This window comes from Musa acuminata, chromosome BXJ1-3 (assembly GCF_036884655.1).
Source record: "Musa acuminata AAA Group cultivar baxijiao chromosome BXJ1-3, Cavendish_Baxijiao_AAA, whole genome shotgun sequence".
NCBI classification, from domain to species: domain Eukaryota; kingdom Viridiplantae; phylum Streptophyta; class Magnoliopsida; order Zingiberales; family Musaceae; genus Musa; species Musa acuminata.
Window position 1 is genome coordinate 38874291 of NC_088329.1, and position 22716 is coordinate 38897006.

The 22716-nt window shown below is 35.1% G+C and overlaps 1 protein-coding gene across 4 annotated transcripts; it reads left to right on the forward strand.

Moving 5' to 3' along the window:
• Window positions 1–569: 569 nt before the first annotated feature.
• LOC103979174 (beta-glucosidase 4) lies at window positions 570–22283 on the forward strand. 4 transcript variants are annotated; one of them, XR_010492966.1, is made up of 15 exons: window positions 570–779; window positions 1808–1874; window positions 1950–2008; window positions 2959–3034; window positions 4259–4333; window positions 4402–4489; window positions 5992–6217; window positions 6533–6648; window positions 11598–11809; window positions 16635–16669; window positions 16842–16944; window positions 17521–17629; window positions 20267–20483; window positions 20825–21022; window positions 21770–22283. XR_010492966.1 is itself a non-coding variant. In XM_009395233.3 (14 exons), the coding sequence occupies exons 1-13, from the start codon at window positions 669–671 to the stop codon at window positions 20469–20471; spliced, it is 1482 nt and encodes a 493-aa protein (XP_009393508.2). In that variant the 5' UTR covers window positions 570–668; the 3' UTR covers window positions 20472–20483; window positions 21770–22283. The 4 variants fall into 4 exon arrangements, 2 of the variants coding, with proteins under 2 accessions (XP_009393508.2, XP_009393507.2); XR_010492969.1 differs by having other exon boundaries at window positions 20829–21022; XM_009395233.3 differs by lacking the exon at window positions 20825–21022.
• Window positions 22284–22716: the final 433 nt, after the last annotated feature.

Below are 22716 nucleotides of genomic sequence, written 5' to 3' on the forward strand. Positions count from 1 at the left end.
GACCTGTTGTGCCTTCATCCTACATCAATACTCTCGTCTCCTTGATTTATCGTCTTATCTTTCTTTCTCTTGTCTTTTAGATCAAACTCATCCCAATATATCTTGTTTATCATTCTCAACTATAACATAGGTAGGCAGGCGATATAGGACTCATTGTGCCTTCATCCTACATCAATGCTCACGTCTCCTTGATTTATCGTCTTATTTTTATTTCTCTTATTTTTTTTGATCAAACTCACCCCAATATGTCTTGTTTATCATTCTCAACTACAACATAGGTAGGTAGGTGATTTAGGACTCAACTAACGGTTTGCACATAGGTAGATAGATGATTTAGGGCTCAACTAACGGCTCGTATGCAATGGTGGCTATCGACGAAGGCAAAGGTAGCCAAGGGTGATACAAGGATAAAATTATTATTTTAAAAATATGAGTACTCTAAAATTTTTTTTCAAAATAACGGGTTTTTGTGAATTTTTCAAAACTTACAGAGTTTTTTTGAGAATTTATTCTAAATTTATTCTTAATATAAGCCATGACGGGTTTCTCGCCAAACCGCCGTCGCTCGCCTCGTTTTCTCGTGCCTACTTTTGTCAAAGGCCCGCAGCAAAAACCGACAACTGCGGTGTCCGAACACCCTACTGCTTCTCCACCTCACTCCCTTGCCGATGGCCCGTAGGCGGAGCGAGATCGATGGTTGCGACGGCATTCCCGACGAGGTATCTCGTAGCGATTTCCCTGAAGATTTCGTTTTCGGCGTCGCCACCTCCGCTTACCAGGTAATTTCAATTAAATCTCCCTAGTTCTCGGAGCCATTTTTGCGAACCCCTTTCCGTTGCAATCTTCTCCCCTTCGTTCCAGGCTCCGGCCGTTTTGGATCTCACAACGATAAAAAAAGAATGAAACTCTTTTTCGATCAAATAATAGGAGATACAAGAAAAATTCCTTAGAGATTAACTTATTTGGAATATGACCTTGTAATCATCTAAGGAAACTGGAATGCAGGATTCTAAAAAAATTGGGGTCCAGGTTTCTAGAAAAAGAGAAAAAAAAAGAAAAAAAATTGGGCTCCAGGTTTCTAAAAAAAGAGAAAAAAAAGAAAAAAAAATTGAGATTTTGGTTCATGTAGGATTCACTCATATCTCTATTTACTTAGCCATCTAATCGGCAATAGTTAAGGCATAGGTTTTTCAGTTTTGGATATCGAATCTATATTGATACATGACCAGACCTTGTCCCTTCTGACACATTGAGATATTGATACATCACAACATACTGCGGTACACGGAGGAAAGAGGGAGGAGTCAGTGAAAACAAGGATGAGGAGAGGATTACCAGCATGTGGCGAGTGGCATGCGGTGGGAGGTGGTGTACATCATGCATTCTTAGTTTGCGAGAGGCATGGGGGAGGGATCACGAGAGACACGGGGGAGTGGTGTGGGTTTTAGCTTTTAGGGTTGAGGATAGAGAAAGAAAATGAAAATTGGTCTTGCTGCCCAGTTCAAGCCCATTACCAGGCCTAGGCAAAGTGGTAAAGCCTAATTCAATGGGATTATCAGGCAGCAAGACTTGTGTCACACATGGACTACCCAAAATTGTGCCATCTATGTGCCGGTTAATGCCCAGACCAGTAAATACTGAATGTACATACCAGTCTGGACAAAATTACATTCCTTGGTTAGGGCAGTTAGTATTATGTGCTTTGGCCTATGATAAATAACACGTTTAGCATATCAATCATAGTACCTTTTTGAAGTTATATCGCCATCATAATTTCATAATTATCTATTCTTTTCATTTTTTGCAGGTTGAAGGAGCAAGAAGAGAGGATGGAAAAGGTGATAGTATTTGGGATATTTTCTCAGAAGAAAAAGGTTTGGTCTTTTCTCATGTCTTTTTCACTTCTTCCAGTTTGTCTTATCCACCTGATTTGTTGTTTATATCATTAGGGAATATAAAGGATGGGAGTAATGGAGAAATTGCAGTGGATCAGTACCATCGCTATAAGGTCAGTCACTTTTTCTTTTTTTGACTCCCTGATAAGCTTATTAGTTGATTTTCTGTGATACTCCTGGATTGCACAATCATCTAAGCTGATAAAATCTTATTCAATGGTATACTGTCATGTTGGACCAACTTGTATGTATCTGATTAGCATATGTTAGTTATTCATGGTGTAATCTTCATGTTGAACCTCACTTGAAGTGGTACGAAATGAGTGGTATGTATTGGTCTACAAACTGGTACATGGACCACCTGCATTTCGAGCGGTCCGGTTTGGTTCCACCCATTAGAAGAAGAAAAAAATACTATTAAACAACTGCTGTTTTGGGGCTTGTGAACACGAGCCCTCTTCACTGTACATGTAGAGCCTAGGTCGTCTGTTGTCGGTCATTGCCATACACCTTCTCTTCCTCTTTTGCTCTTCCCCCTCCTCTTCCTGTACCACTATGTCCTATTTATTAGTTTTACTTTCTTTAATTCCATTTTTTTGTATTTTTTCCTGATGTTATTTTATCTTTTAGTCCAATTATGATTACTTTTTAAATTCTGTACCTGTCCATTACCTTTGCTTTCTCATTTCAGATCCATAAATTTGACTTTATCTTTTTGTTATTGGAGTAAGCGGTGGTGAACGTGGCTAGGGATGAATCATATGATGAAAGTCACTGAGTAAGAAGACAAATTAGAAAGTATTAAAGACATTATATGATTCAACAATATGTCTAAATCCATGAAACACCTCATAAGGAAGTTCTAGTACTATTGTGTGGAATCCTCAAAGTTGCTTGAAGAAAAACTCAAAATAACTCTACAGTAAAGAAAGGCTTGAGGCCAGGGATCAATGGTGGATATGCTGTTTAGTGTTTAGTTTATCAAGTTCAGCATCTGTTTAGTTATTCAAGTTCACTTCACTATGCTTTCTGTTATTGTCTGCACTATTTTGTTGGTGCTCAGGAAGATGTGGAGCTTATGGCCAAGTTAGGTTTTGGTGCTTATCGATTTTCCATATCTTGGTCTCGTATATTCCCTGGTATGTTTCTTTCCATTGCTAGTACTTTAAGCTTGAAATTATAGTTTGCATAGAATTCTGGTAATTCTTAAAATGATTGGTGGATTTGTCCAGGGTTTTGAATACTGGTCTATATTGGCATACCGAGCTTTGCTCGGTATGGTACGTACCCGTATGTATCGTCAGTATGCTAGGGCGTATCGACGATATACCCTAAAATCTTAAAAATACCTCCACCTACCACGCTAGGGCATACCGACCGGTACGTCTCGATAAAAGTCAAAATCCGGGACGGTACCAGTCGGTATGCCTCGATACCTGTCAAAATACTAGTTCTCCCAGTAGTGGATGGTCTACGTACTTGTATCCCCTTAGATCGATGCGTACTACCTATATCAGACGGTACACATCGAAATTGAGAACCCTAGAATTGTCAATTACATAGTGGAGTTTTATAAAAAGGCTGGATTTTGGTTTGTGGATACTTAGGCTCTTGGACATAGAAAGATATTTTAGTTACTAGATTGCAGAAGGCATTGCAAGATTTTATTTTTTCATGTAATATTGTATGAAACATAAATGTGAATATATTGCTATGAACATTCATGTGCGATTGTATATGATATCTAGTTATAACATGATGCAAATTCATGCTACAGCTTACTAATTCATTGAAAGAAGTAGAGATGAATATTTTCGTTAGATCAAGTAGGCAAGCCTCTTATTAAATTGGCTGAACACATTTTATGGTGGATAATGTTGCTACATGAATACTTTTTCTGTCATGAAGATCCACCATGGCATAGTGGTTTAGAAGTGGGAGCTTACATGTTCATTCAGCGAAAATTAATGCATATAAAACCTTGACAGAAGATTTAAACTGACTACTTGTGTCATGGTATACACATATTAATGGTTTAACTGAGGCAAAAATGATCTGGATAATATCATAATGTGCAGCATCCAACGTGTATAGAATTTATTGAGATAGAAGTTTTGTGACTTGAAGAATAGGGGGCTGAGATCTCTGAATTCTAGAGGAAAATGCCAAGTGAAATTATGAAAACTTTGCTCAAGGATTCAGTCTGTTGCTTTGCTTACCAGATAGGAAAAATAACTTCTGTAACATTCAATTTAGTGAAAACATTTTTGTACAATATTTTGCTACAGCATATTACATTTCGATCATCTGCTGGTGATTCAGGTTACAACTTACAATTGACTTTGTTTGTGTCATGTTGGCAGATGGATTAGGAACTAAGATCAGCGAGAATGGGGTTGCTTATTATAACAATTTGATCAATTTCCTACTAGAAAAAGGTTGCCAATCACCCATTTGATCTTTCAAATACCCATAAGAACTTGCACTTACATGTTCTTAACTGCAGGTATACAGCCTTATGTGACACTATATCATTGGGATCTTCCATATTTTCTTCATGAGTCCATAGGAGGATGGCTATCAGAGAAGATTGTGTAAGTAGAAAATTTCAAACCGTTAAGTGACTACAGTAGAGATATATTTCCTAGCATCATTAAGTTCCTTGTTTTCCTACTATACAAATTTATTTCCTTAAAACTGTATTTTTCTTGCTTCAAGCGAGCTCATTCTATAGATGGAAAAATATATGAGCATATTTAATATGTTCATGTAATCCTGGTAAGTGTTTATTCATGTTTATATAAATAATTTGCTGCAAAAATTATGTTTTGTCCTTCAACATTGTTATGATGTATGACCTTGAAGCAGAAAATATTGGAGTTATTTAGTTAAATTAGAAGATCCTTTTAACCATGTCTTTGCTCATAATTTTTGTCAAACTACTAAGCAGCCAATCACAAGCTTAGTAATGTTTCTGACCAAAACAGGCAACTTGGTAAAGCATTGTGATATTTGGTGCTTTGATTAAATCTGTTGTCCTTTTGTTTGGTTTGGGTCTTCCAATTATATACCCAATAAGAAAGGATACGCTAAAGAAAATACTACTAACCTTTGCTAAATTTGGGGTGTTGCGAAACTTTTGATTTGGAGACAAAGCTTGATCTTTTGAAAGTTATGCATGTTCTGTGGAACTTAGTGAGCATTTCTTTAACCTTTTGCAACATCCAAGGTCACAAATGCATTTCTTGGGCCATTGAAACACATAAGTTTACATTCTAAGTTTGGAAAGTATAAGATTGTCTGCATAAACAATTTAGTGGAAGGTGATGTGAGCTGCTGTTACTTTTCTTGACTTTCTTGTTTCATCCATGTTCCATTTACCAACTACTTCAAAACATTTTTTGAATTGTTAATTCTTATTGATGGATGAAAAATCAGCTTTGTCCTCTGGCTCACAGAATTAGCAATTTTGTTTTGGCTTATTTGTATTTGTGTGTTCAATTAGCTAATCCTTTAAGGATAAACAAACTTTACATAGGAATGGTTAGGTGGTTGTTCTGTGTTCAACCCTATTGCATTATAATTTCGACCACTCGATATAGTTTCTCACTTTCTCTATCCTTTTTCCTCTTTACGAAGAAGCTGAAGCTAGAAGTTCTTGGTTTGATAACCTATTCCTGTTTTGATAACCTACTTTTACACCTATCATCTATTGTTTTCCTTTTTCGGTTTAGTTCATCCATCAGACTACTGGTTGAAAATCTTGCTTCCTAGAAAACAAAAGACGAGCTTAAATATACTAAAAATTCAACAATCTTCCATCATCTTGTTCATGCATTTTATGGATAAAGCCCCAATACCATTATTATATAACACCTTGATAGATGTCACAGATTCTATATGAAAGTTTTGGTTAATATTTGCAACCACAGTATTAGCAAATTCCTTAACCCAGTTCCTGTTAAAACTAACAGTGTTCATAGTATGATATCTAGTATTTACTAATCTAAGCAATTAATATGATTGAAACTTTAGTTATGGATCCTGAAAACACTAAGATGACCTTTCTAACTTGATATTATATCAAACTGGACAGACACTATTTTTCATTATATGCCGAAGCTTGTTTTGCAAAGTTTGGAGACAGAGTGAAGCACTGGATTACAATCAATGAACCTCTTCAAACAGCTGTAAATGGATATGGTTGTGGAATCTTTGCTCCTGGAAGACGTGAAAATTCATCTGTGGAACCTTATCTGGCTGCTCACCACCAAATTTTGGCTCATGCAGCTGCTGTTTCTGTTTATAGGAAGAAATTTAAGGTGCCATCTCTGATTAGTTTATCAGCTTTTCCCAGTTAACTCTTTTTTTTCTTTCTTGGTTTTTAAACACTTAAAATGGTTTATCTGCCAATGTAACTTTTTTTCAGCTACTAATTCTAAAGCAATTGAAGCACATTCAGATTCTTTTTCTTACCATCCAAGACAATTTCACCACATAGAATATTGCTAATGAGTTGAATTTTTACATAATGCCTCCTAACCAAACATTCTGGATATAATATCAATCCTTGATGGTAGAAAAAAGTCAAACTAGTTGAATTCTCTGTTGAGTATAGTAGTATTTGCTTGCTCCAGGCTGCACAAGGTGGTGAAATAGGCATTGCAGTTGATTGTGAATGGGCAGAAGCATATTCTGATAAGTTGGAAGATAAAATTGCTGCTGATAGGCGGTTGGATTTCCAACTTGGATGGTAAATTTTCTTTAGTTTCTGTTTGGTATTGGTCTTTCCATATTTCATGCTGAAGCTTCTTTTTATGCATTACATGCTGGTGTTTGTTGCTGAATATAAATAAGTCTAACTTAGACTAATAGCCATCAAAAATATTTTTATTATTTTTAATAAAGATAAACAATAAAAATAGGTTTGGATTTTATTTTAACTATTGATATTGCCATCAACAGAGCTCACTGGAAGAAAAAGAGCCCATGTAATCATCTTTAAATGAGTGGGACCTTATGGCTTCCTCTTGTTATTCTGGATTATAATAAGCATCTGAGAGCAAGTTTTTCCTGTCTAGTGACAACTTTTTTACTTTATCCAAATTTCTAAATGTCTGAATTAAGGACATTTCTTTTGTAATATGATAGAAGAGCATACATATACATCTTCCTTGTAGAATATATAAACAAATGTCTATTTCTTCTACAACTGCTGAGAACCGAGAGGCAAGTGCTTCCTGTTCTATTAAAGGGGAATTTAAGCAGGACAAAAAGAATTGTTTCAGCATATGATCACTTCTCTCGTATACAATCACATATCAATTTGTTCATTTTTAAGAAATATATCATTTTGTTTCTTGAAAATGACAATATATTGGTAATATGTTATATATTGGTCTTGAAAGAGTATTCTTTTTTAGGAAAGTCTTGAAATAGAATGTCAAGATGTTGGTTTCAATGTTTGCTTCTTAAGGTCAATAGATTCTTCTCCAACACCCTTACATAGCATTATCAAATTCAATGCAGTTGTACATATGTCAGTTTATGATATTTTCAACTTGGCATTTGCGTATAGGGAAAATTTGAAGATCATAGTTTGTGTTAGTGGTTTTATGCTTTAACTGTTTACAAGGTTGATGTCTATTAATGTTCAAGTCTAGTGCTACTAGGCAGCAAGCTAATACTGAGAGGAACCACCAAATCTATTTCAGTATCTCATTACCACCTCATACATGGATTGATGCTCTGTGATACATGGATCTTTGCTGCAAGCTTGGGTCTTCATCAGGATCACCCTTTGTAACCCAAGCGTTCATCATAGATGGGCAGCTTAAGTGCTAGGCTGTCATCCTCTCTTTGCGCTTTCTGTTATGGTTTTAGGGCTTTCTAGGCATCCAACTTTGCTTTGAAATGTCAATTATAGTGGCATTATGATGGCACTCCATGCAGCAGTGCCGTAAATGACAACCGCATTATCATGCCATATAGGATCCTTATTGCTTTGATGTCACTTCCTACCAAGGTCTGCCACTTTGAACACCAGTGCTGTACTGGTCACTAGGCGGACTGGTACAGCCATACTGGTGTATGAGTGTTGGTACACCAGTATGTATCAGATTTTGAGAAAACATTAAATTATTGTTAGAAATCCAAAAAAACCCAGTTTTAACCTAATTTCTCTAATTTTCTGGTTATATACAATCAAATTAGGCTTCTTTTTTTTGACAAATCAGATATAAGAGTAATGAAAGTCTCTCATCTAATGAGGCAATGCAAATTGAGACATTTTTTGGTAGCCTTGCTCTTGCTATTGCTCTGTTAGCAGATTTAACAATGATATTACAAAAACTTTCATGTTGAGCTCACAAGAGACCTTTCTGAATGAATCAGAATAGACAATTATAAACAATATATATCTATAGAATACTAAATGAGATGTAAAACAAAGACAGTTGTCAAACAAATAGGAGTGTTGAAATTAAGGTTGTCAAACTCGCTTTTCTACCTAGGTTCATAAAAGGGTCACAAATTCAGATCATAGGACTGGATCATAAGATCATAAGATCCTACGATGTATTAAAAAAATAATTTTAAGATACATACATATACTTATAGAAATTTATAAATATTGGAAATTGAGCCTGAATCTGTATAGATCGGACCTGGATAAGTGCAGATCTAGGCAAGATATGCATATAGCTAGGCCAGATCTGCATAGATCTAAGTCAGATCTGCATGGATCGATCTTAAATATACCAATATTTAGGCACATTCTTGAGGATATAGGATGAATCCACAGGGATATAATCTAGGTCCCCTCAGATCTATGCCATATCAAATGACAATAATTAACAGAAATGGTCAAACATTGAGTAGGACACCTGTTTTTGAATTGAACCAAGCAAAATACCCTAGTCTGCTTCCCGGTCCATTGTTGGAATGTTATATGCTGGGGCTGTACTCCCGGTATATGGAACCTAAACAAACTTAAAGAATAGTTTTGACTTGGTTTACCAGTATTCTTCTGTCAGATGAATATCAGGCATTTTTCTAACATTTAGAAGATATATATGTTCATTGGCACCTTTAGATTCCTAAAAGTTGGAAAATTTCTTCTCCAAAGAAAAGGAATGTTGAAAGATGCATTGGATTTCAGTTTTGTTTATAAGCAGAAAAGTGACTTTCACTAGATTTGATTAGGATTATTCTCAGGATAACTCAGTGCTTTATCGAAAATTTTTTAAGATGATCGATGGGGTTCACTGATTAGGTTTCTGTTAACAACATTGACTTACCAGCTAGTCAAATCAGGTTTGAATGAAGCATATATTTCTTTATTATTAAGGTTCACCCTGACCCAAATTTCCTTTGCTAAAACATAAAGCAAAACATACTTTAAAGTTTAAGCCTATCAATGCAACCTGGTCCATATAATGTAAAACCAAAAGATTCCTTCTTTTTCTCTTATCCAAAAGATGTTTTGTGAAACGTTTCAAAGCCCTTCCCAACAGCAGCAGATATGGAAAATATTTGATTTAGGGTAAACTTGGGGCATCTGAGCTAGATGGGAATAATTCCACTAATAGAAACATGAATTCCACAATTCATTGGTAACCTTAACTCAAATGCTTTGAGGGTATAGATCGATGCATAGTGCAATCTTTCTCAATTGAGATCCCAGGAATTTTTTCTTCTTAAATTTGTTCGTTATTTTTTCTGCCCTCATTTTTGAAAAGCCCAAAACTCTCGTATAAGGTTCCATTCTTCCCTATATTTGCCAATGTATTGCACTGTGGCTAAAAATTCATAAAAAGAATACTTGAAAAGAACATTGTTCTTATTTCTTTGCATATGCCCTTAATTGAGTGAACTTCCTGATTGTAATAACTTTAAATCTTTTGATCATGTAATGATTGTTTACTGGATGAAAAGATCTTTCAAAATAGATTGGTTTCAATCATCTGGTCCACATACTGGTTGGTCATCAAACCAATAAACATCAGTTTATATCAACCGGTACAACCAAAACTTTAAAACCTTGATTACTTAGTTGCTAAGAAGCACGGACATGGACACAATATGACACGGACATGGCGACATGTCATTTAAAAGAAAAAATAGGATAAGGACATGGCGAGGACACATGTATTTTTTAACATATATATAATATTCGATTAACATGAGTTTTATAGTATTTATACTTCAATTTTATAGACACAACAATGTGAACAAATAAATATCATCATACAAGTTCACAATTTCTATCATTGGAAGCCTAGAATCCCTTATTTTCGTTGGTATTCTAATCCTGTTGTATGATTCGCGTTTTGCTATCAGTGATAGAGGGTCATGATTTAACATTGATGATCTCCAGGTTCAATAAGAAATCTCCAAACTCCCAAGATTTCATACCTCTACTCCCACATGAGCTCTGGACCACCATTCTTGGTGGTGCTCCAGGCTATTAGGCTATAGATATATACATATTCCTACTACAATTTCTCTTGAGGTTTTGTACTACTAAATCACTTGTTGTGTTGTTCTTGGTATGCAAATAACATCTAGTATACATAAAATACTACTATTCCCATCTTTTCTAGAGACCAATGTAGCAAATCGATGAATTCTCACGCTTCACATCTTGCTCTCTCATGCTTGACATCCTGCTCTTTCCTTGAATTGCGACATGGGAAGAAGCGAGAAATGTTAATACGCTGATCATTGCTTGAACCCACCACTCGCCTTGAGCCATCAGTTGGGCCCCACGAGGGCCCTCGTCCGTTGAACTAATATGTCTTCGATCCCTCACTGTTTACGAATAAAATAAAAATACTTACCTAGGCAATGTGACTCCACTAGACCTAGTGTCGATGCACTTGTTTTCTCCATCGCTCTAAAAGGGACATGGGCCCTGCATAAAGCTACTGCCTCGATACCATTGGCCCATGTGTGCGACATGTGAGAAAGGACGCGGAAGTGGTGAGGAAGGACACGGGGATGCGGGAGAGAGAGTTATTTTGACATGGGTACACGTGTCCAAAAATTAAAATAAATAAATAAATAATAGACATGTGTCGGACACTTGTGTAGTTGTAGGCAACATATCCATGTCTGACACAGATACGCCCACCAAATTGATGTGTCCATACTTCTTAGCTTGGTTGTTACTTGAGCATTCTTGTATTCATTCAAGTTCCAATGTTCGCAACTAATTGTACTAAGAGCTATGGAATTATTTTATTAGGGTTATATGCATCAATAAAAGCCTATTGTTATCTAGAAATTGACTTGCACCTTCATCATATTCTTTCATTTTAGATTTAAGATATTTTTTTTTTCTTTCTTAAATAATCAAGTAGGTTAATTTAAAACCTTCTAGAGAGCATTTAACAGGAAGATGCATTTGCATTGCTTGTTGAACTATTGTTATTGATTTTATGACTCTATTCAGAGTAGATATTTTTCTACAAAGAATGTAAAATTTGGAAAATTAAAAGATTTGATCTTTGTTTACACATAAGCTGTGCTTTTTAGTCAATATTCTTTTTCGTTGAGAGAGAAAGGATGCACCTTTTATCATTCCCAAAAATATATTTAAATAGTCATTTGCTTGATTGCTAACTTTTAGAGAGAATAACAAAATTTACATATTATTTTTTTAATATTTTTTTAAACCTCTGATCCAAAATCTTCTTGAAGGTTTTTGGATCCAATATATTATGGAGACTACCCCTTGGTTATGCGTGAGAGGCTAGGAGATCGGCTTCCCAAATTTTCAGAGGCAGAAAAGGAGTTATTGCAGAATGCAATTGACTTCGTTGGTCTGAACCATTATACAACCAGATTCATTGCTCATGTAGAAAACCCAGGAGATATCCATTTCTATCAAGCACAACAAATGGAGAGGATAGGTATCTTTATCAAGATTTTAATGAGTTCTCTCATTATGTTGTTTAAACTGGAAGATGTTTTTTGTTCCAGGAGATACTGTGATACATAATATTTTTTATACAAAAGCAATTATTCATTAATGCAGAATTTTAAAAATATTTCAAAATTATACTGTGATACATAGATCTCATTCTTTTCATTTATTACATGGACACTTAAGGATGGACTAGTCCATTCATCATATATTAACTAATCGGTTTCGGTGAAATATTTTAGTTCCATGAGCACTGTAATACTAGTACATCTGCTGTAAGTGCATCTCATATCTATTGTCATTTTTTCTAAAGCAGCACCAATAGACTCATACAATTTTATGGTCTTTTGATCAGAAACAATCGACATCATGAATTCATGATAAATTTAGCACTATGAAGTTGTGGTCAAGTTTAAGATTTAGGAAAATATTAGATTGAATTGAAAGGAAGAAAGAATGAAAGATTGAGCTATGGAAACTCCAGCTTCTAATAACATTTTGTTCCTTGTAATGGATCTGGGATTATTTCTCCCTTTAATTTTGGTTTCTGCTCCAACTACTACTATATATGGGGCAAATATTTGATTGACATGGGTATTTGCTAAGTTGTTAGGTTTGAGTTTATCATTATGACCACAAGGTGCATACTAAGTTGCTAATCAGTGTCATCGGAGGTACATGAGCTCAAATTACACTAAGGCATAGATTTTGAGCCTCTCCCCATTTGAAACTCTCTCACTAAGATGTGGAAAATCCAGGTCCCTACATGACATGCATCTTCAATGTTTCAAATTTCTTATTAACCATGTTGTTATTTCTAAACACTTCCATCACTGCTGATTATCCTTTTTGTGTGGTTCAGATTCTTGCATTACAAATGTTGTTATGCCCATTTCTAAACTCTCTCACTAGAAGCAGTATTCACTATTCTGATAGCTTACCAGTACGCGGACTAGGGGAAACCGGGCAGTTTCTTTATTCTCCGATTTTTCATGTTTTTTTGAAAGCGGTATATATGCATTGATGTACAGACACTCGATACACCACCGGTATGGTATGGGTCCGAGCCCTAACTGATGTAGTATCATCAAACAAAATTGTGAAACTTGCTTATGCCACATGATCCATTTATGTACATAATTTTGTTATTTATATATATTTTTAAGGAAAATAAAATATTATAAAATAGCCAGTAGCTGCAAAAGTGTTGGGCATAGAGCCCCAGTCAAAACTCCCACCTCAGGGCTGAACCAAACCCTAGACTCTTCCTCAGTTAGCCAATCTGTGTGTTCCACAGTTCAGGTTACAACTCGTGTAAAATAAACTACAATGTTTATGCTATAGTATTTTTCAATTTGTAATATCTATAATTCAAGCTAATAGACAAAAGTTAAACTTATTGCTTATTTGGATATCAATTTGTGGTATATGTATCTTGTTCTTGATATGTTTCATCTTCATCTCATCCATCTTGCTCAAGCCTTAAGACAGTATTAACTAGAACGCTGACCAGCACAAGCTGACATGGTCAGCACAAGCAATCTTTGGTTTGAAGTTTGTTAAATTAGTTTTCCTGTTTGGCAACTTAAAGATGCAACTTGAGATCATGAGGTCAGTTAGGTTGGCCTATGTTCAATATATAAATGTCAAGTTTGACAAGTCATTGACAGGTTGGTCTTATCAAACGAATATGATCTTTTAATGCTAAATGATACAAGGGCAGTAGAAAGATGAGTTGCTTTTGAGAAACAGAAAAGAAAAGGAGATAATATTCATATCTTATTTTTCTGAAAAATATAATTTACTTGCTTCAATTATTTGGTACGAAACCCTTGCTTATGAATAAATTCAGCTGGCTGCTCATCTTTTCAAATCACATAATCCTTGGATTTCTTTGCAAAGTTAGCTAACCAGTTGTCCTATTCTCCTCTATGTACATGTGAGCTTTTATCTTCAACAAAACATCCAAATATCTCGATATCTTTGCTAAGAGCCCAAGGTGGCGTTATCTTCTTGTTTGATAATTGACTAGTACTTTGCATCTTATAAAATTTCAGTTCTTTGTATCTTCACTGCATTGCATGCAAGGACTGCCTGTTTCATCCGAATTGGTATGAAACAAGCGATATGTACCTGTCTAGGCATGAATCGGTACGCAGGCCGCCCTCGTTTCGGCAGTCCGCTCTGACCCATTAATACACATCCAATCTGACCCTCTTCACCCGAATGCAAGCGTGTCCCGCCATTACCACATGCAGCTCATCGTGTGCCGTTGATGGGTGTGTTTCCTCCTCTTCTTCCTCTTCCTCTTTCCTCTTCTCCCTCCACTGCCTCCTATACTTTCTTTTCCTCCATCACCTCATCTTCTCTCTTTATGTTCCTCCTTTATTCTCGTCCTCTTCTGCGTCTTCCTCTTCTTCCTCCATTGACTCATCTTCTTTCTTCCTTCTTCATCTTTTCTCCTCTTCCTCCTCCACCCCTTCCTCTTCTCATTTTTTTTCCTATTCAAAACACCGATATGTACCATGTGTCTGTACACCGGTATTGACCAATACATACTGGTCCGACTAGATCACCGAAATGGGTCCAGTACCCAAAATGGTGATCACGGGTCGGTACCCAAAACGGCGATCCTTGATTGCATGTATAATTTCTTCTTTGGTTGCTACCAATTCATAGTACAGACTGCTTCCATTTTGAATGAACAGACAACTGCCAACAAACAAAAGGTAGTTTTAGTTCTGATTACGAAGCCAACACCTTCTTGTTGCTGTTGACACACGGAACCATCTGTGTTTATCTTACAGCCATCCCTAGTAGGTTTATCTTATTCAACTCGAATCTGACATATCTTATCACTACATCCCTCAGAATCCTGGATTGGCTTACAATTCATCACATAGGCAATACCTGATAGAAACTAGGAGACAATCAACTTTTAATTTCTCTAAAAAGTGTTTCATTTTGAGCCTTCCATAAAGCGTAAATTTGGTTAGATCATGTCCCTACTTGAGCCATGTTCCAGGAGGAATCTTCAAAGAACTCAAACTTGATATCCATTTTTTGTTCATAGATATTCCAATTTCTCTTAGCAAGTGGACAATCAAATAAATACGGGATTGCACATCCACATGAGCATCAGAGATAACAAACTTGTACCTCTACAATGCCTAGTTTGCCAATCTGTCTGATGTCAGGAGACAGAATCATCTTCTAACAGAGAAGCAATACTTGAGGAATAGCTGGAAGCATCAACAATTCTCACCAAGTCTCCCATTTTTCTGACAAAAATTTGTGATCTGACTTGGTAGGACAAGACTCTTCAAGTCAGGTATCCAAATCCACAGCTCATCACATGGAATGAGATATGCCAATTCTACAGACTAACCCACGAGTAATAGAACTAAATATCTGTTCAATTTGTTTATTATTCCAATTTCCTTTCTTTATCAAGTCTAATACCTTGTATCATAATGTTAAAACTTAAAAGGATTAACAAAAGTGGGTTTTAGCAAAATAGAATTATGGAAAGGTCCATTGTCTTCGAGAGTATTTATGGATTTTCCACCTCCAATCAGTTGAGTGTGTCCCTCAAGTCGTTTCTTCATAGTTTCAACGAAAAATCTGCAACACCAACTGATTTTAGAGTTGAAAACAATATTTGATGGGCCCAACAACCCATATTTGGGTAAAACTAAGGACAGCAATGCTGGGCACATGGTACGAAAATGGTGGGTTCCCCCTAGCATCGGTACCTGAAATAGGGTTGAATATACCAGTTTGACCCAAGGTATGACATTCTAGATGGTTCACTGGCTGATATGGTCGAAATTTGACTATTACATATGGTTGTATTTTGACTGATACCAACCTTCAATGGCGTTTACCAGTCCCCAATGGTCAAACTGACCACTCGGAGCTCTTTGAGGCTTATATAAGCCCCCTCCCTACCTCCTCTCTCACTTTCTCGCTCTTATTCTCACTCTCATTATCACTCTTTTTCTCAATGTACATACTTAAACATTTGATCTCTCTAATTGATGGAAGCAACGATCTTTGACGGAGGACCATGAGTTCTTTGATGGATTTGAAAAAATAAGAATTTTTAATTTTGATCCTTATAGACTATAATTTCTATTGATTCTTATTTAATTTGAATTTTTTACCGATAAAATAGGAGAAAAAAACCTTGGAACAGGGTTTTTCATTTTCATATGATTTTTCAACCATTTTTTTGAAATTCTGGTACTTATCGGTGCATCGTGTGTTGTTGGTACTCTGGTACGAGATTGTAAACTATGGCTAAAACAATATTAATTTAGATTACTTTATTTGATTAAGGTAGAGAGTTGTCCTTTGTACCAATAAAGCATATTTAGTAATATTTAGATCATGAATTTTTAAGCCCCTTTCAGATTTTGGTCTAATCACCTTGTCTCAAGTTATAAGTTGTGTAACACTAGAGTTAGTTCCTTTCTACTGAGAAAAAATCCCTAATACTCTAGAGTTGTGTCTTAATGTTATTCATTATTGAAGAAGGCATCCATGTAACATTAAGACGATCTAAGTGAGTGACATTAAGAGCTGGGATTACCAGAACATCAGACCTGCTTCTGTGAGATTTAGGCCATGCCAATCCTTAATTTATGTTGAATTTGTTAGCATCATAAACAATCAAAGGAATCCTTTTAGGAGCAATCATGGTTTCCAAGTATTTTAACATCATCATTTACAACTACATATTATAACCTTTATCGTAGGAAAAATATTAACATCATTGTTTTCCTTTTTTTCTTTTTTCTGTGAAACAGAGAAATGGCAATGCGGGGAGGCGATTGGTGAAAGGGTAAGAACTCTCTCATATAGAAAGTTAGAGACACTCATATGTATTCCACTTGAAAGACTCTAGTTTCACTGGTTTTGTGAAATATTACAAGTGAGATAAATATTTTCCTTTAGGATAATCTCTTTGCTATAAATGTGACCAACTTTGTTTGGGCTAACATAGTATATTGCAGGCTGCATCAGACTGGCTTTATGTAGTTCCTTGGGGCATCCGGAAGGTCCTTAACTACATAGCAATGCATTACCACAATCCTCCAATTTATGTTACTGAGAATGGTAACTCTTCATTTATTCCTTGTGCATTTTTGAAATTTAAATGTGTGAATATAAAGACTTATTACTGTTCCGCCTACTCATAAGACACATTCTAGTCATATTCTGCATGGCTCTAAGAATTTCATGCAGATTGCATCGTATGTTGCTCTTTTCGGAAAATATTCATGGACCCTAAAAAAATTAAATATGTGTAATCCTTTAGTCTAATCAATGAAGGCCAACAAAAAACCTACTTGGCAGCTTATAAGGAGCAAAAGAATAGGAAAGTATTCCACTCTGTTAGATTCTGATAAATTAAATATAGTTTCAAATTTCAAGTTTCAATCAGTTCATAGACTTTAGTAAGTTTTGTTAATGTTACAGTTATGATTATTTGAACTTACAAAAGCTTCTAGAAAATTATTACTTTGAAGTGCAGACTGCTATTTTGTTCTCTTTAACATTTTTTCTGAACTATCATGTAAAATTGGGATTTATAATCAGCCATGCTGTTGCATCTTGTTATGAAGTTCCAAATAAGTCTGCTTTTCTCATAGTGTTGTATACAATTAATCAATTTCCTTCACTAATTGACAGGCATGGATCAAGAAGAAACCGAAACAGCAATTCTTGAGGAGGTCCTAGATGATAAACTGAGAGTTGAATACTTTAAGAGTTACCTTGCAGCTGTTGCACAAGCAATCAGGTAAATTATAGTGGTTACATCTCGTTCATGTGTGTCTTATTGAATTTCACTGCACATGTTTTGTACTGTAGATACATGATATCCGAGTTGCATTTCTGCCCTTGCTTATGTGTACAACTGCCTTTAGACACTAATCTGAATCATTTTTATTTGGAAAAGCTCATATACGCAATCTGCTTTGCATGCATCAAGCACACATCGTATAATGCAATTTTCATCTTAATGATATTTTTTCACTCAAGCTTTTCCTGAGAAAATAAACTTTCTATTTTTAACCTCCAAAATGAAGCAAATTGTAAAACCAAATTCCAATGAAGTGCCTGTAACTACAAATGCATTAAACATGAATCATCGACTTTATATGCTACTAAGGTGTGAGTTCCAGTTAATTGGTGATTTACATGCTGCTAAGATGCATTACATGTGGTGCAATATCTAGTAAAATAATGTGGTCTTTAACGTCTATTTATTGTTACAAAAAGGCCATTTTTTGTTAATATTTTCTTATGTAACATGTCAGAACAATAAAAAGAAGTCTATTTGGCAAAGGGATAAAGACTACCTCAGTTAAATAATTGTTTGTGAATTAACAAATCTTTACAAAAAAGTTAAAAAGGTTCTTGAATGCAGGCTTGATGGAAGGAGAAATTTGTAACAAACCAAAATGGAAGAAAAGCAGAATAATTGAAAAAAAAATGCAAGATGAACTGAGACCATCCGTGAGCTATATGCTCGATCTCTAAGTCTGAAATTCTTTCTGGAACTTCCATGATTATGATTTTGAAATACAAAACACCTAGAAGCTCACTGTAAAATTCCTTAGCATGTGGATGTAAATAATTTATTTGGATGCTTACCACCTCCGAATTGAAACAAATGTTGTCATTCAAAACTTACGTCATCCCAGTATCCTGGTTAACTGCTCTCTTTCTAGGTATTCTAGCAGGTTATTATGGTAGGCAATTGTTAAGATTAAGTAAATCTGGGACGAAAGTATGTTTGAAGGTTGGCATCATAGGTGTAGTCAGATTATTTCTTGTCTTCAAGCAACAATGCCTTGTAAGTTATAATAGCATATTCTTGGTAATTTGTAGTTTTGTACAATTCATAAAAAGATAGAAAGCCACAAATAATGAGATCATAAAACTTTGAATGCATAGGGGCATCCTATTGGGAAATCTGTATATCTGCATCCTTCTTTCTGTTAATATATGTGTATGTATTTGAAGTGAATATTTGTATTTTCTTCAATTAAATCCTATAGGTGTTTTGACCAAAAATAATTATAGATGCTTTGCACATATCTTTACCATCTTTTCTTTGTGCTCTTCTGCTATTACCCCTTCTTGTAGCTTTTGTTGAATTCATAGTTGGGGTGCCTATTATTTAGCCCAAATTGTGAAGGATCTCATCATGAACTAGTAGCAGAAGTTCCTCCAGAAGTAGATGGTTGCCTAGGATAGTGGGAAAGGATTATATGGTGAAGCCACAATCAAGTCCTGTACATAGACTAATAGGTGACATGTGGAGTATTATACTGATAAGATCATTTAGGTTAATAAGGGAAAAAAATAAAACAATCCTTGGCTTTCTGTCTCTTCTGCACCTCCAAAGAGCCACACGCAGACCTTGAGGCATTGTCCAACCCTTATGTGCCTTTGTTTGGAAGACTAGCACTTGACTGTGGCTTTACCTGGTGAATGCAACTCCTAAGAGAAGAGAATTCAATTAAATTGGTCAGCCAGTAGGTTGGCTGGGTGTGTGCATAATGCTAATGGTATAGCCTTGTTATGTTATTAATGATATAGATTGAATTGAATCAGTCATGGGAGGACAATTATCTGTTATAGACAATGAAAGAAGGTGACAGTCTAGCTGATGACTGGAAGATGTGTCTGTACCACATCCCTCTGGTGTTGAGTTGGCTGCTCTGTCCAGCAACATGTGGGCAGTGCACAAGCTTGAAAAGGTGGTAGCTCTCATGAGCTAAGAAAGTGTGTTTTTGCCAGTTATTCATTAGGAAAAAGTAAAGTGAAAAATTGGAGCTTTGTAGAGAAGGCAGACTGAAAGACTCGGTTAAATTTAGCTGAAAATGCAAGCAGAACAAACGCATGGGCCAAAAGTTCTGACTCGTCAACCAGACATCTCTCAAAGTTAGTCAAGGATAGAAAAATGGCCATAGTGTTGCAAATTTAGCTATTCTATCTGATTTAACAAACTTACACTACTGATCTAAAAATTTTTTGAAGTTCATGTGGAACACAACTGTTGGCATTCACGTATCACTTCTTTGTGAAAAATATCCCCCACTACACCTTGACCAAAAATTGATGGGCAAACCGGACAATCAGACCATCATAGGATTTCTGTGAAGGGACAGCTTCTGCTCCATAACATCATTTCTAGATACGTGTGTTGTCTTCTGTAAATGTGAATTTGTGACGATGTAGGAACTCGCTCTAGTACGAGTTATCAGAAATTTTCTTTTGTTTTGTGAAGTGAGAATTTGTCATTGTTATGCATGCCTCTAATTTCTTTCTGTAGCGGACTCCTAGGACATGACATCATAATATATATAAAGTTACCTTTCGATTGAATAAACAAATATAATAGTCTTATTTGCTGTGTTTGGAACAGGGATGGAGCCGATGTACGTGGATACTTTGCATGGTCATTCTTGGACAATTTTGAGTGGGCCCAAGGATATACTAAAAGGTTTGGGCTGGTTTATGTGGACTATAAAAATGGTCTTGCTAGGTATCCAAAATCATCAGCCCTATGGTTTTCACACTTCTTGAAGTCTAGTGAGGAAGATGTTGGCAAGCAGGTCAATCAAGCCTGATATGAAGCTAAGGTGCATTCTCATGTCTGCCTTCATGGGCATACCGTCCTATCTAGTTTTGCTCTTTGGCTTACATGGATACTATTAAATCCAACCAAAATCACTCGTGTAAAAGAAGTTTGATAACGAGGCTGAGGCTAAATGTCCAGTGGTGGGTGGACTCATACGACCTAAACATTCATCACAAGGATAGAAGCTCGTATGGCAAAAAGATATATAACCCACTTCCTCTTGGTCAACTATCTTCCCCAGATGCATGTAATATATAAAAATTTGTTACCCTGGCATGTTTCACTCGCCTTCTCTTTACTTCCAATGTGTAAGTCATTAATGCAGTTTTCTGTGACTTATAGATAGATGGTGGCTTGTGCTGCTAATTTCTGTGCATTTGGTGGTCATTCTAAAGCATCCTTGGAAACTTAGAAATGAGGGCATGGTAGAAGGCTTAGGAGCTATTCTGAGTTTAGATGCACTACACTCCTCCAATGGGTTCTCAAAAGAATACTTTTTCTCTGCTATATTACCCTTTATTTTTCCTGAATTCTAACAAGGTGTGGCTTCTTTTTAAGCTCTGATTTATTGTAATTGGTTGCATGTTGTGTTATTTTTATGTCATCTTATTTTAGCTACTTAATGTAGTGTTTTTTAATCAAAAACAAATTTTAGTGGGTTACAAGAAATCTCAATCTGAAGGAAAGAAATGTAGTCACTTAAATAATCTCTCGTACCTGACATCATAAAATTATAATAGTTTCATTTCTTTTCATGTGGAGTATTTGCTAAAACCACTGTAAGGTCAATATAAAATCTAGTCACTTCAATATGCCCTATGTCTATAGTTTGTTTGACGTTGATCTTTATCTGTTTATAAAAAAGTAATATAGTAATATATCAGCTTTATATATATAAATGCCATGGGCATACTTCTCATTTAATATCCATTCAAAAAACTAAATATTTAGTTAGCCATAGCTAGTTTGAGCTTTAAAAAATTTAAATTAGTACCTACCATATTCTTGCTATTCTTTTGGTCATCATTATTCTAATAATATTATATATATATATATATATATATATATATATATATATATATATATATATATATATATATATATATATAAAGTAAATATTCAGAACATTTTTGGGGCTTTTAGGAGAACCATTTAATTTAAAGCTTTTAATATCATATGATGCAAATGACATTTCTTATTCATGAATTGATTGTGTTGAATTGGATCATTATCCAGTCCAGTCTGATATTTTTCTTATGCTAAAATTAGCGGTTGTGATTTGTGCAGGTCTTGGTGTGATCGACAGCCGCAAATGTTCGGACTCCAATCTGCCTCATCTTGCAGTGACATCCAAAGCGACGTGGTTCGTTGCAATCCATAACACAATCCACTACTTCCTCACCTCAAATCGTCTACCCTCGTCTTTCTTCCCATTTATTTGGGCGAGCGCAATATCAATTAATATAGATGAGAAGATTACTATATATAGTTCTTTTTGTTATTTATAATTTTATTTTTTTAACTTTTTTTAATATTTCTAAATTATCCCTTTATAAATATATATATATATATATATATATATATATATATATATATATATATATATATTCTTCTTCCTTCTCTTTTTCTTTCTCCTTGATAGTGAGCGTTGATGGTATGGGTAAAGAGTGAGATGAACTAAAAATGATAATATTATGATTATAAATAATAAAATAAATAATTTTATTATTTTGAAGGGATTATCAATAGTATGGGATTGTAAATTGTAAGATTCTATAAATTATAGTCACATTTTTTTTTTTACATATCTAACCTTTCAATATTTGAAAATAACATATTTTGTGCTTATAGATTTGGATATAATATGTCTGGTATTAAGATATTGGGTAATTCCCATCAAAACCCTCTCTTTTTGAGTTTTTCTAATTTTATATTTGTTATAATTATTAAAATATCCTTAAGTACATTGTACCTTAGAAATCGAATTATCATCATACCATAGATTGGTCTAATGTCTCATGCATAAGATTTATGGTGTTTCTTTGTTACCTTTGTCAAAACACATATAGTTGAACATATATATATATATATCTCAGTAGGTTTCAAATAATTATACTTCAAAGAACAATCAAATTGAAAGATAGTTATAGGGTTTTACAAAATATTATAAACCTTTTTTAAAATATCGGAACCGATGACTCGGATCGGTAATATTTTTTGGCCAAATAATAAAA

Bases quoted from the DNA above. Each gene is read 5' to 3' on its own strand.
- LOC103979174 (XM_009395233.3), top strand. From the start codon at position 669: ATGGCCCGTAGGCGGAGCGAGATCGATGGTTGCGACGGCATTCCCGAC. The intron at 16,945-17,520 runs GTAACTCTTCAT...ACTAATTGACAG, and splicing joins AATTTATGTTACTGAGAATG to GCATGGATCAAGAAGAAACC. The intron at 17,630-20,266 runs GTAAATTATAGT...TGTTTGGAACAG, and splicing joins GCTGTTGCACAAGCAATCAG to GGATGGAGCCGATGTACGTG.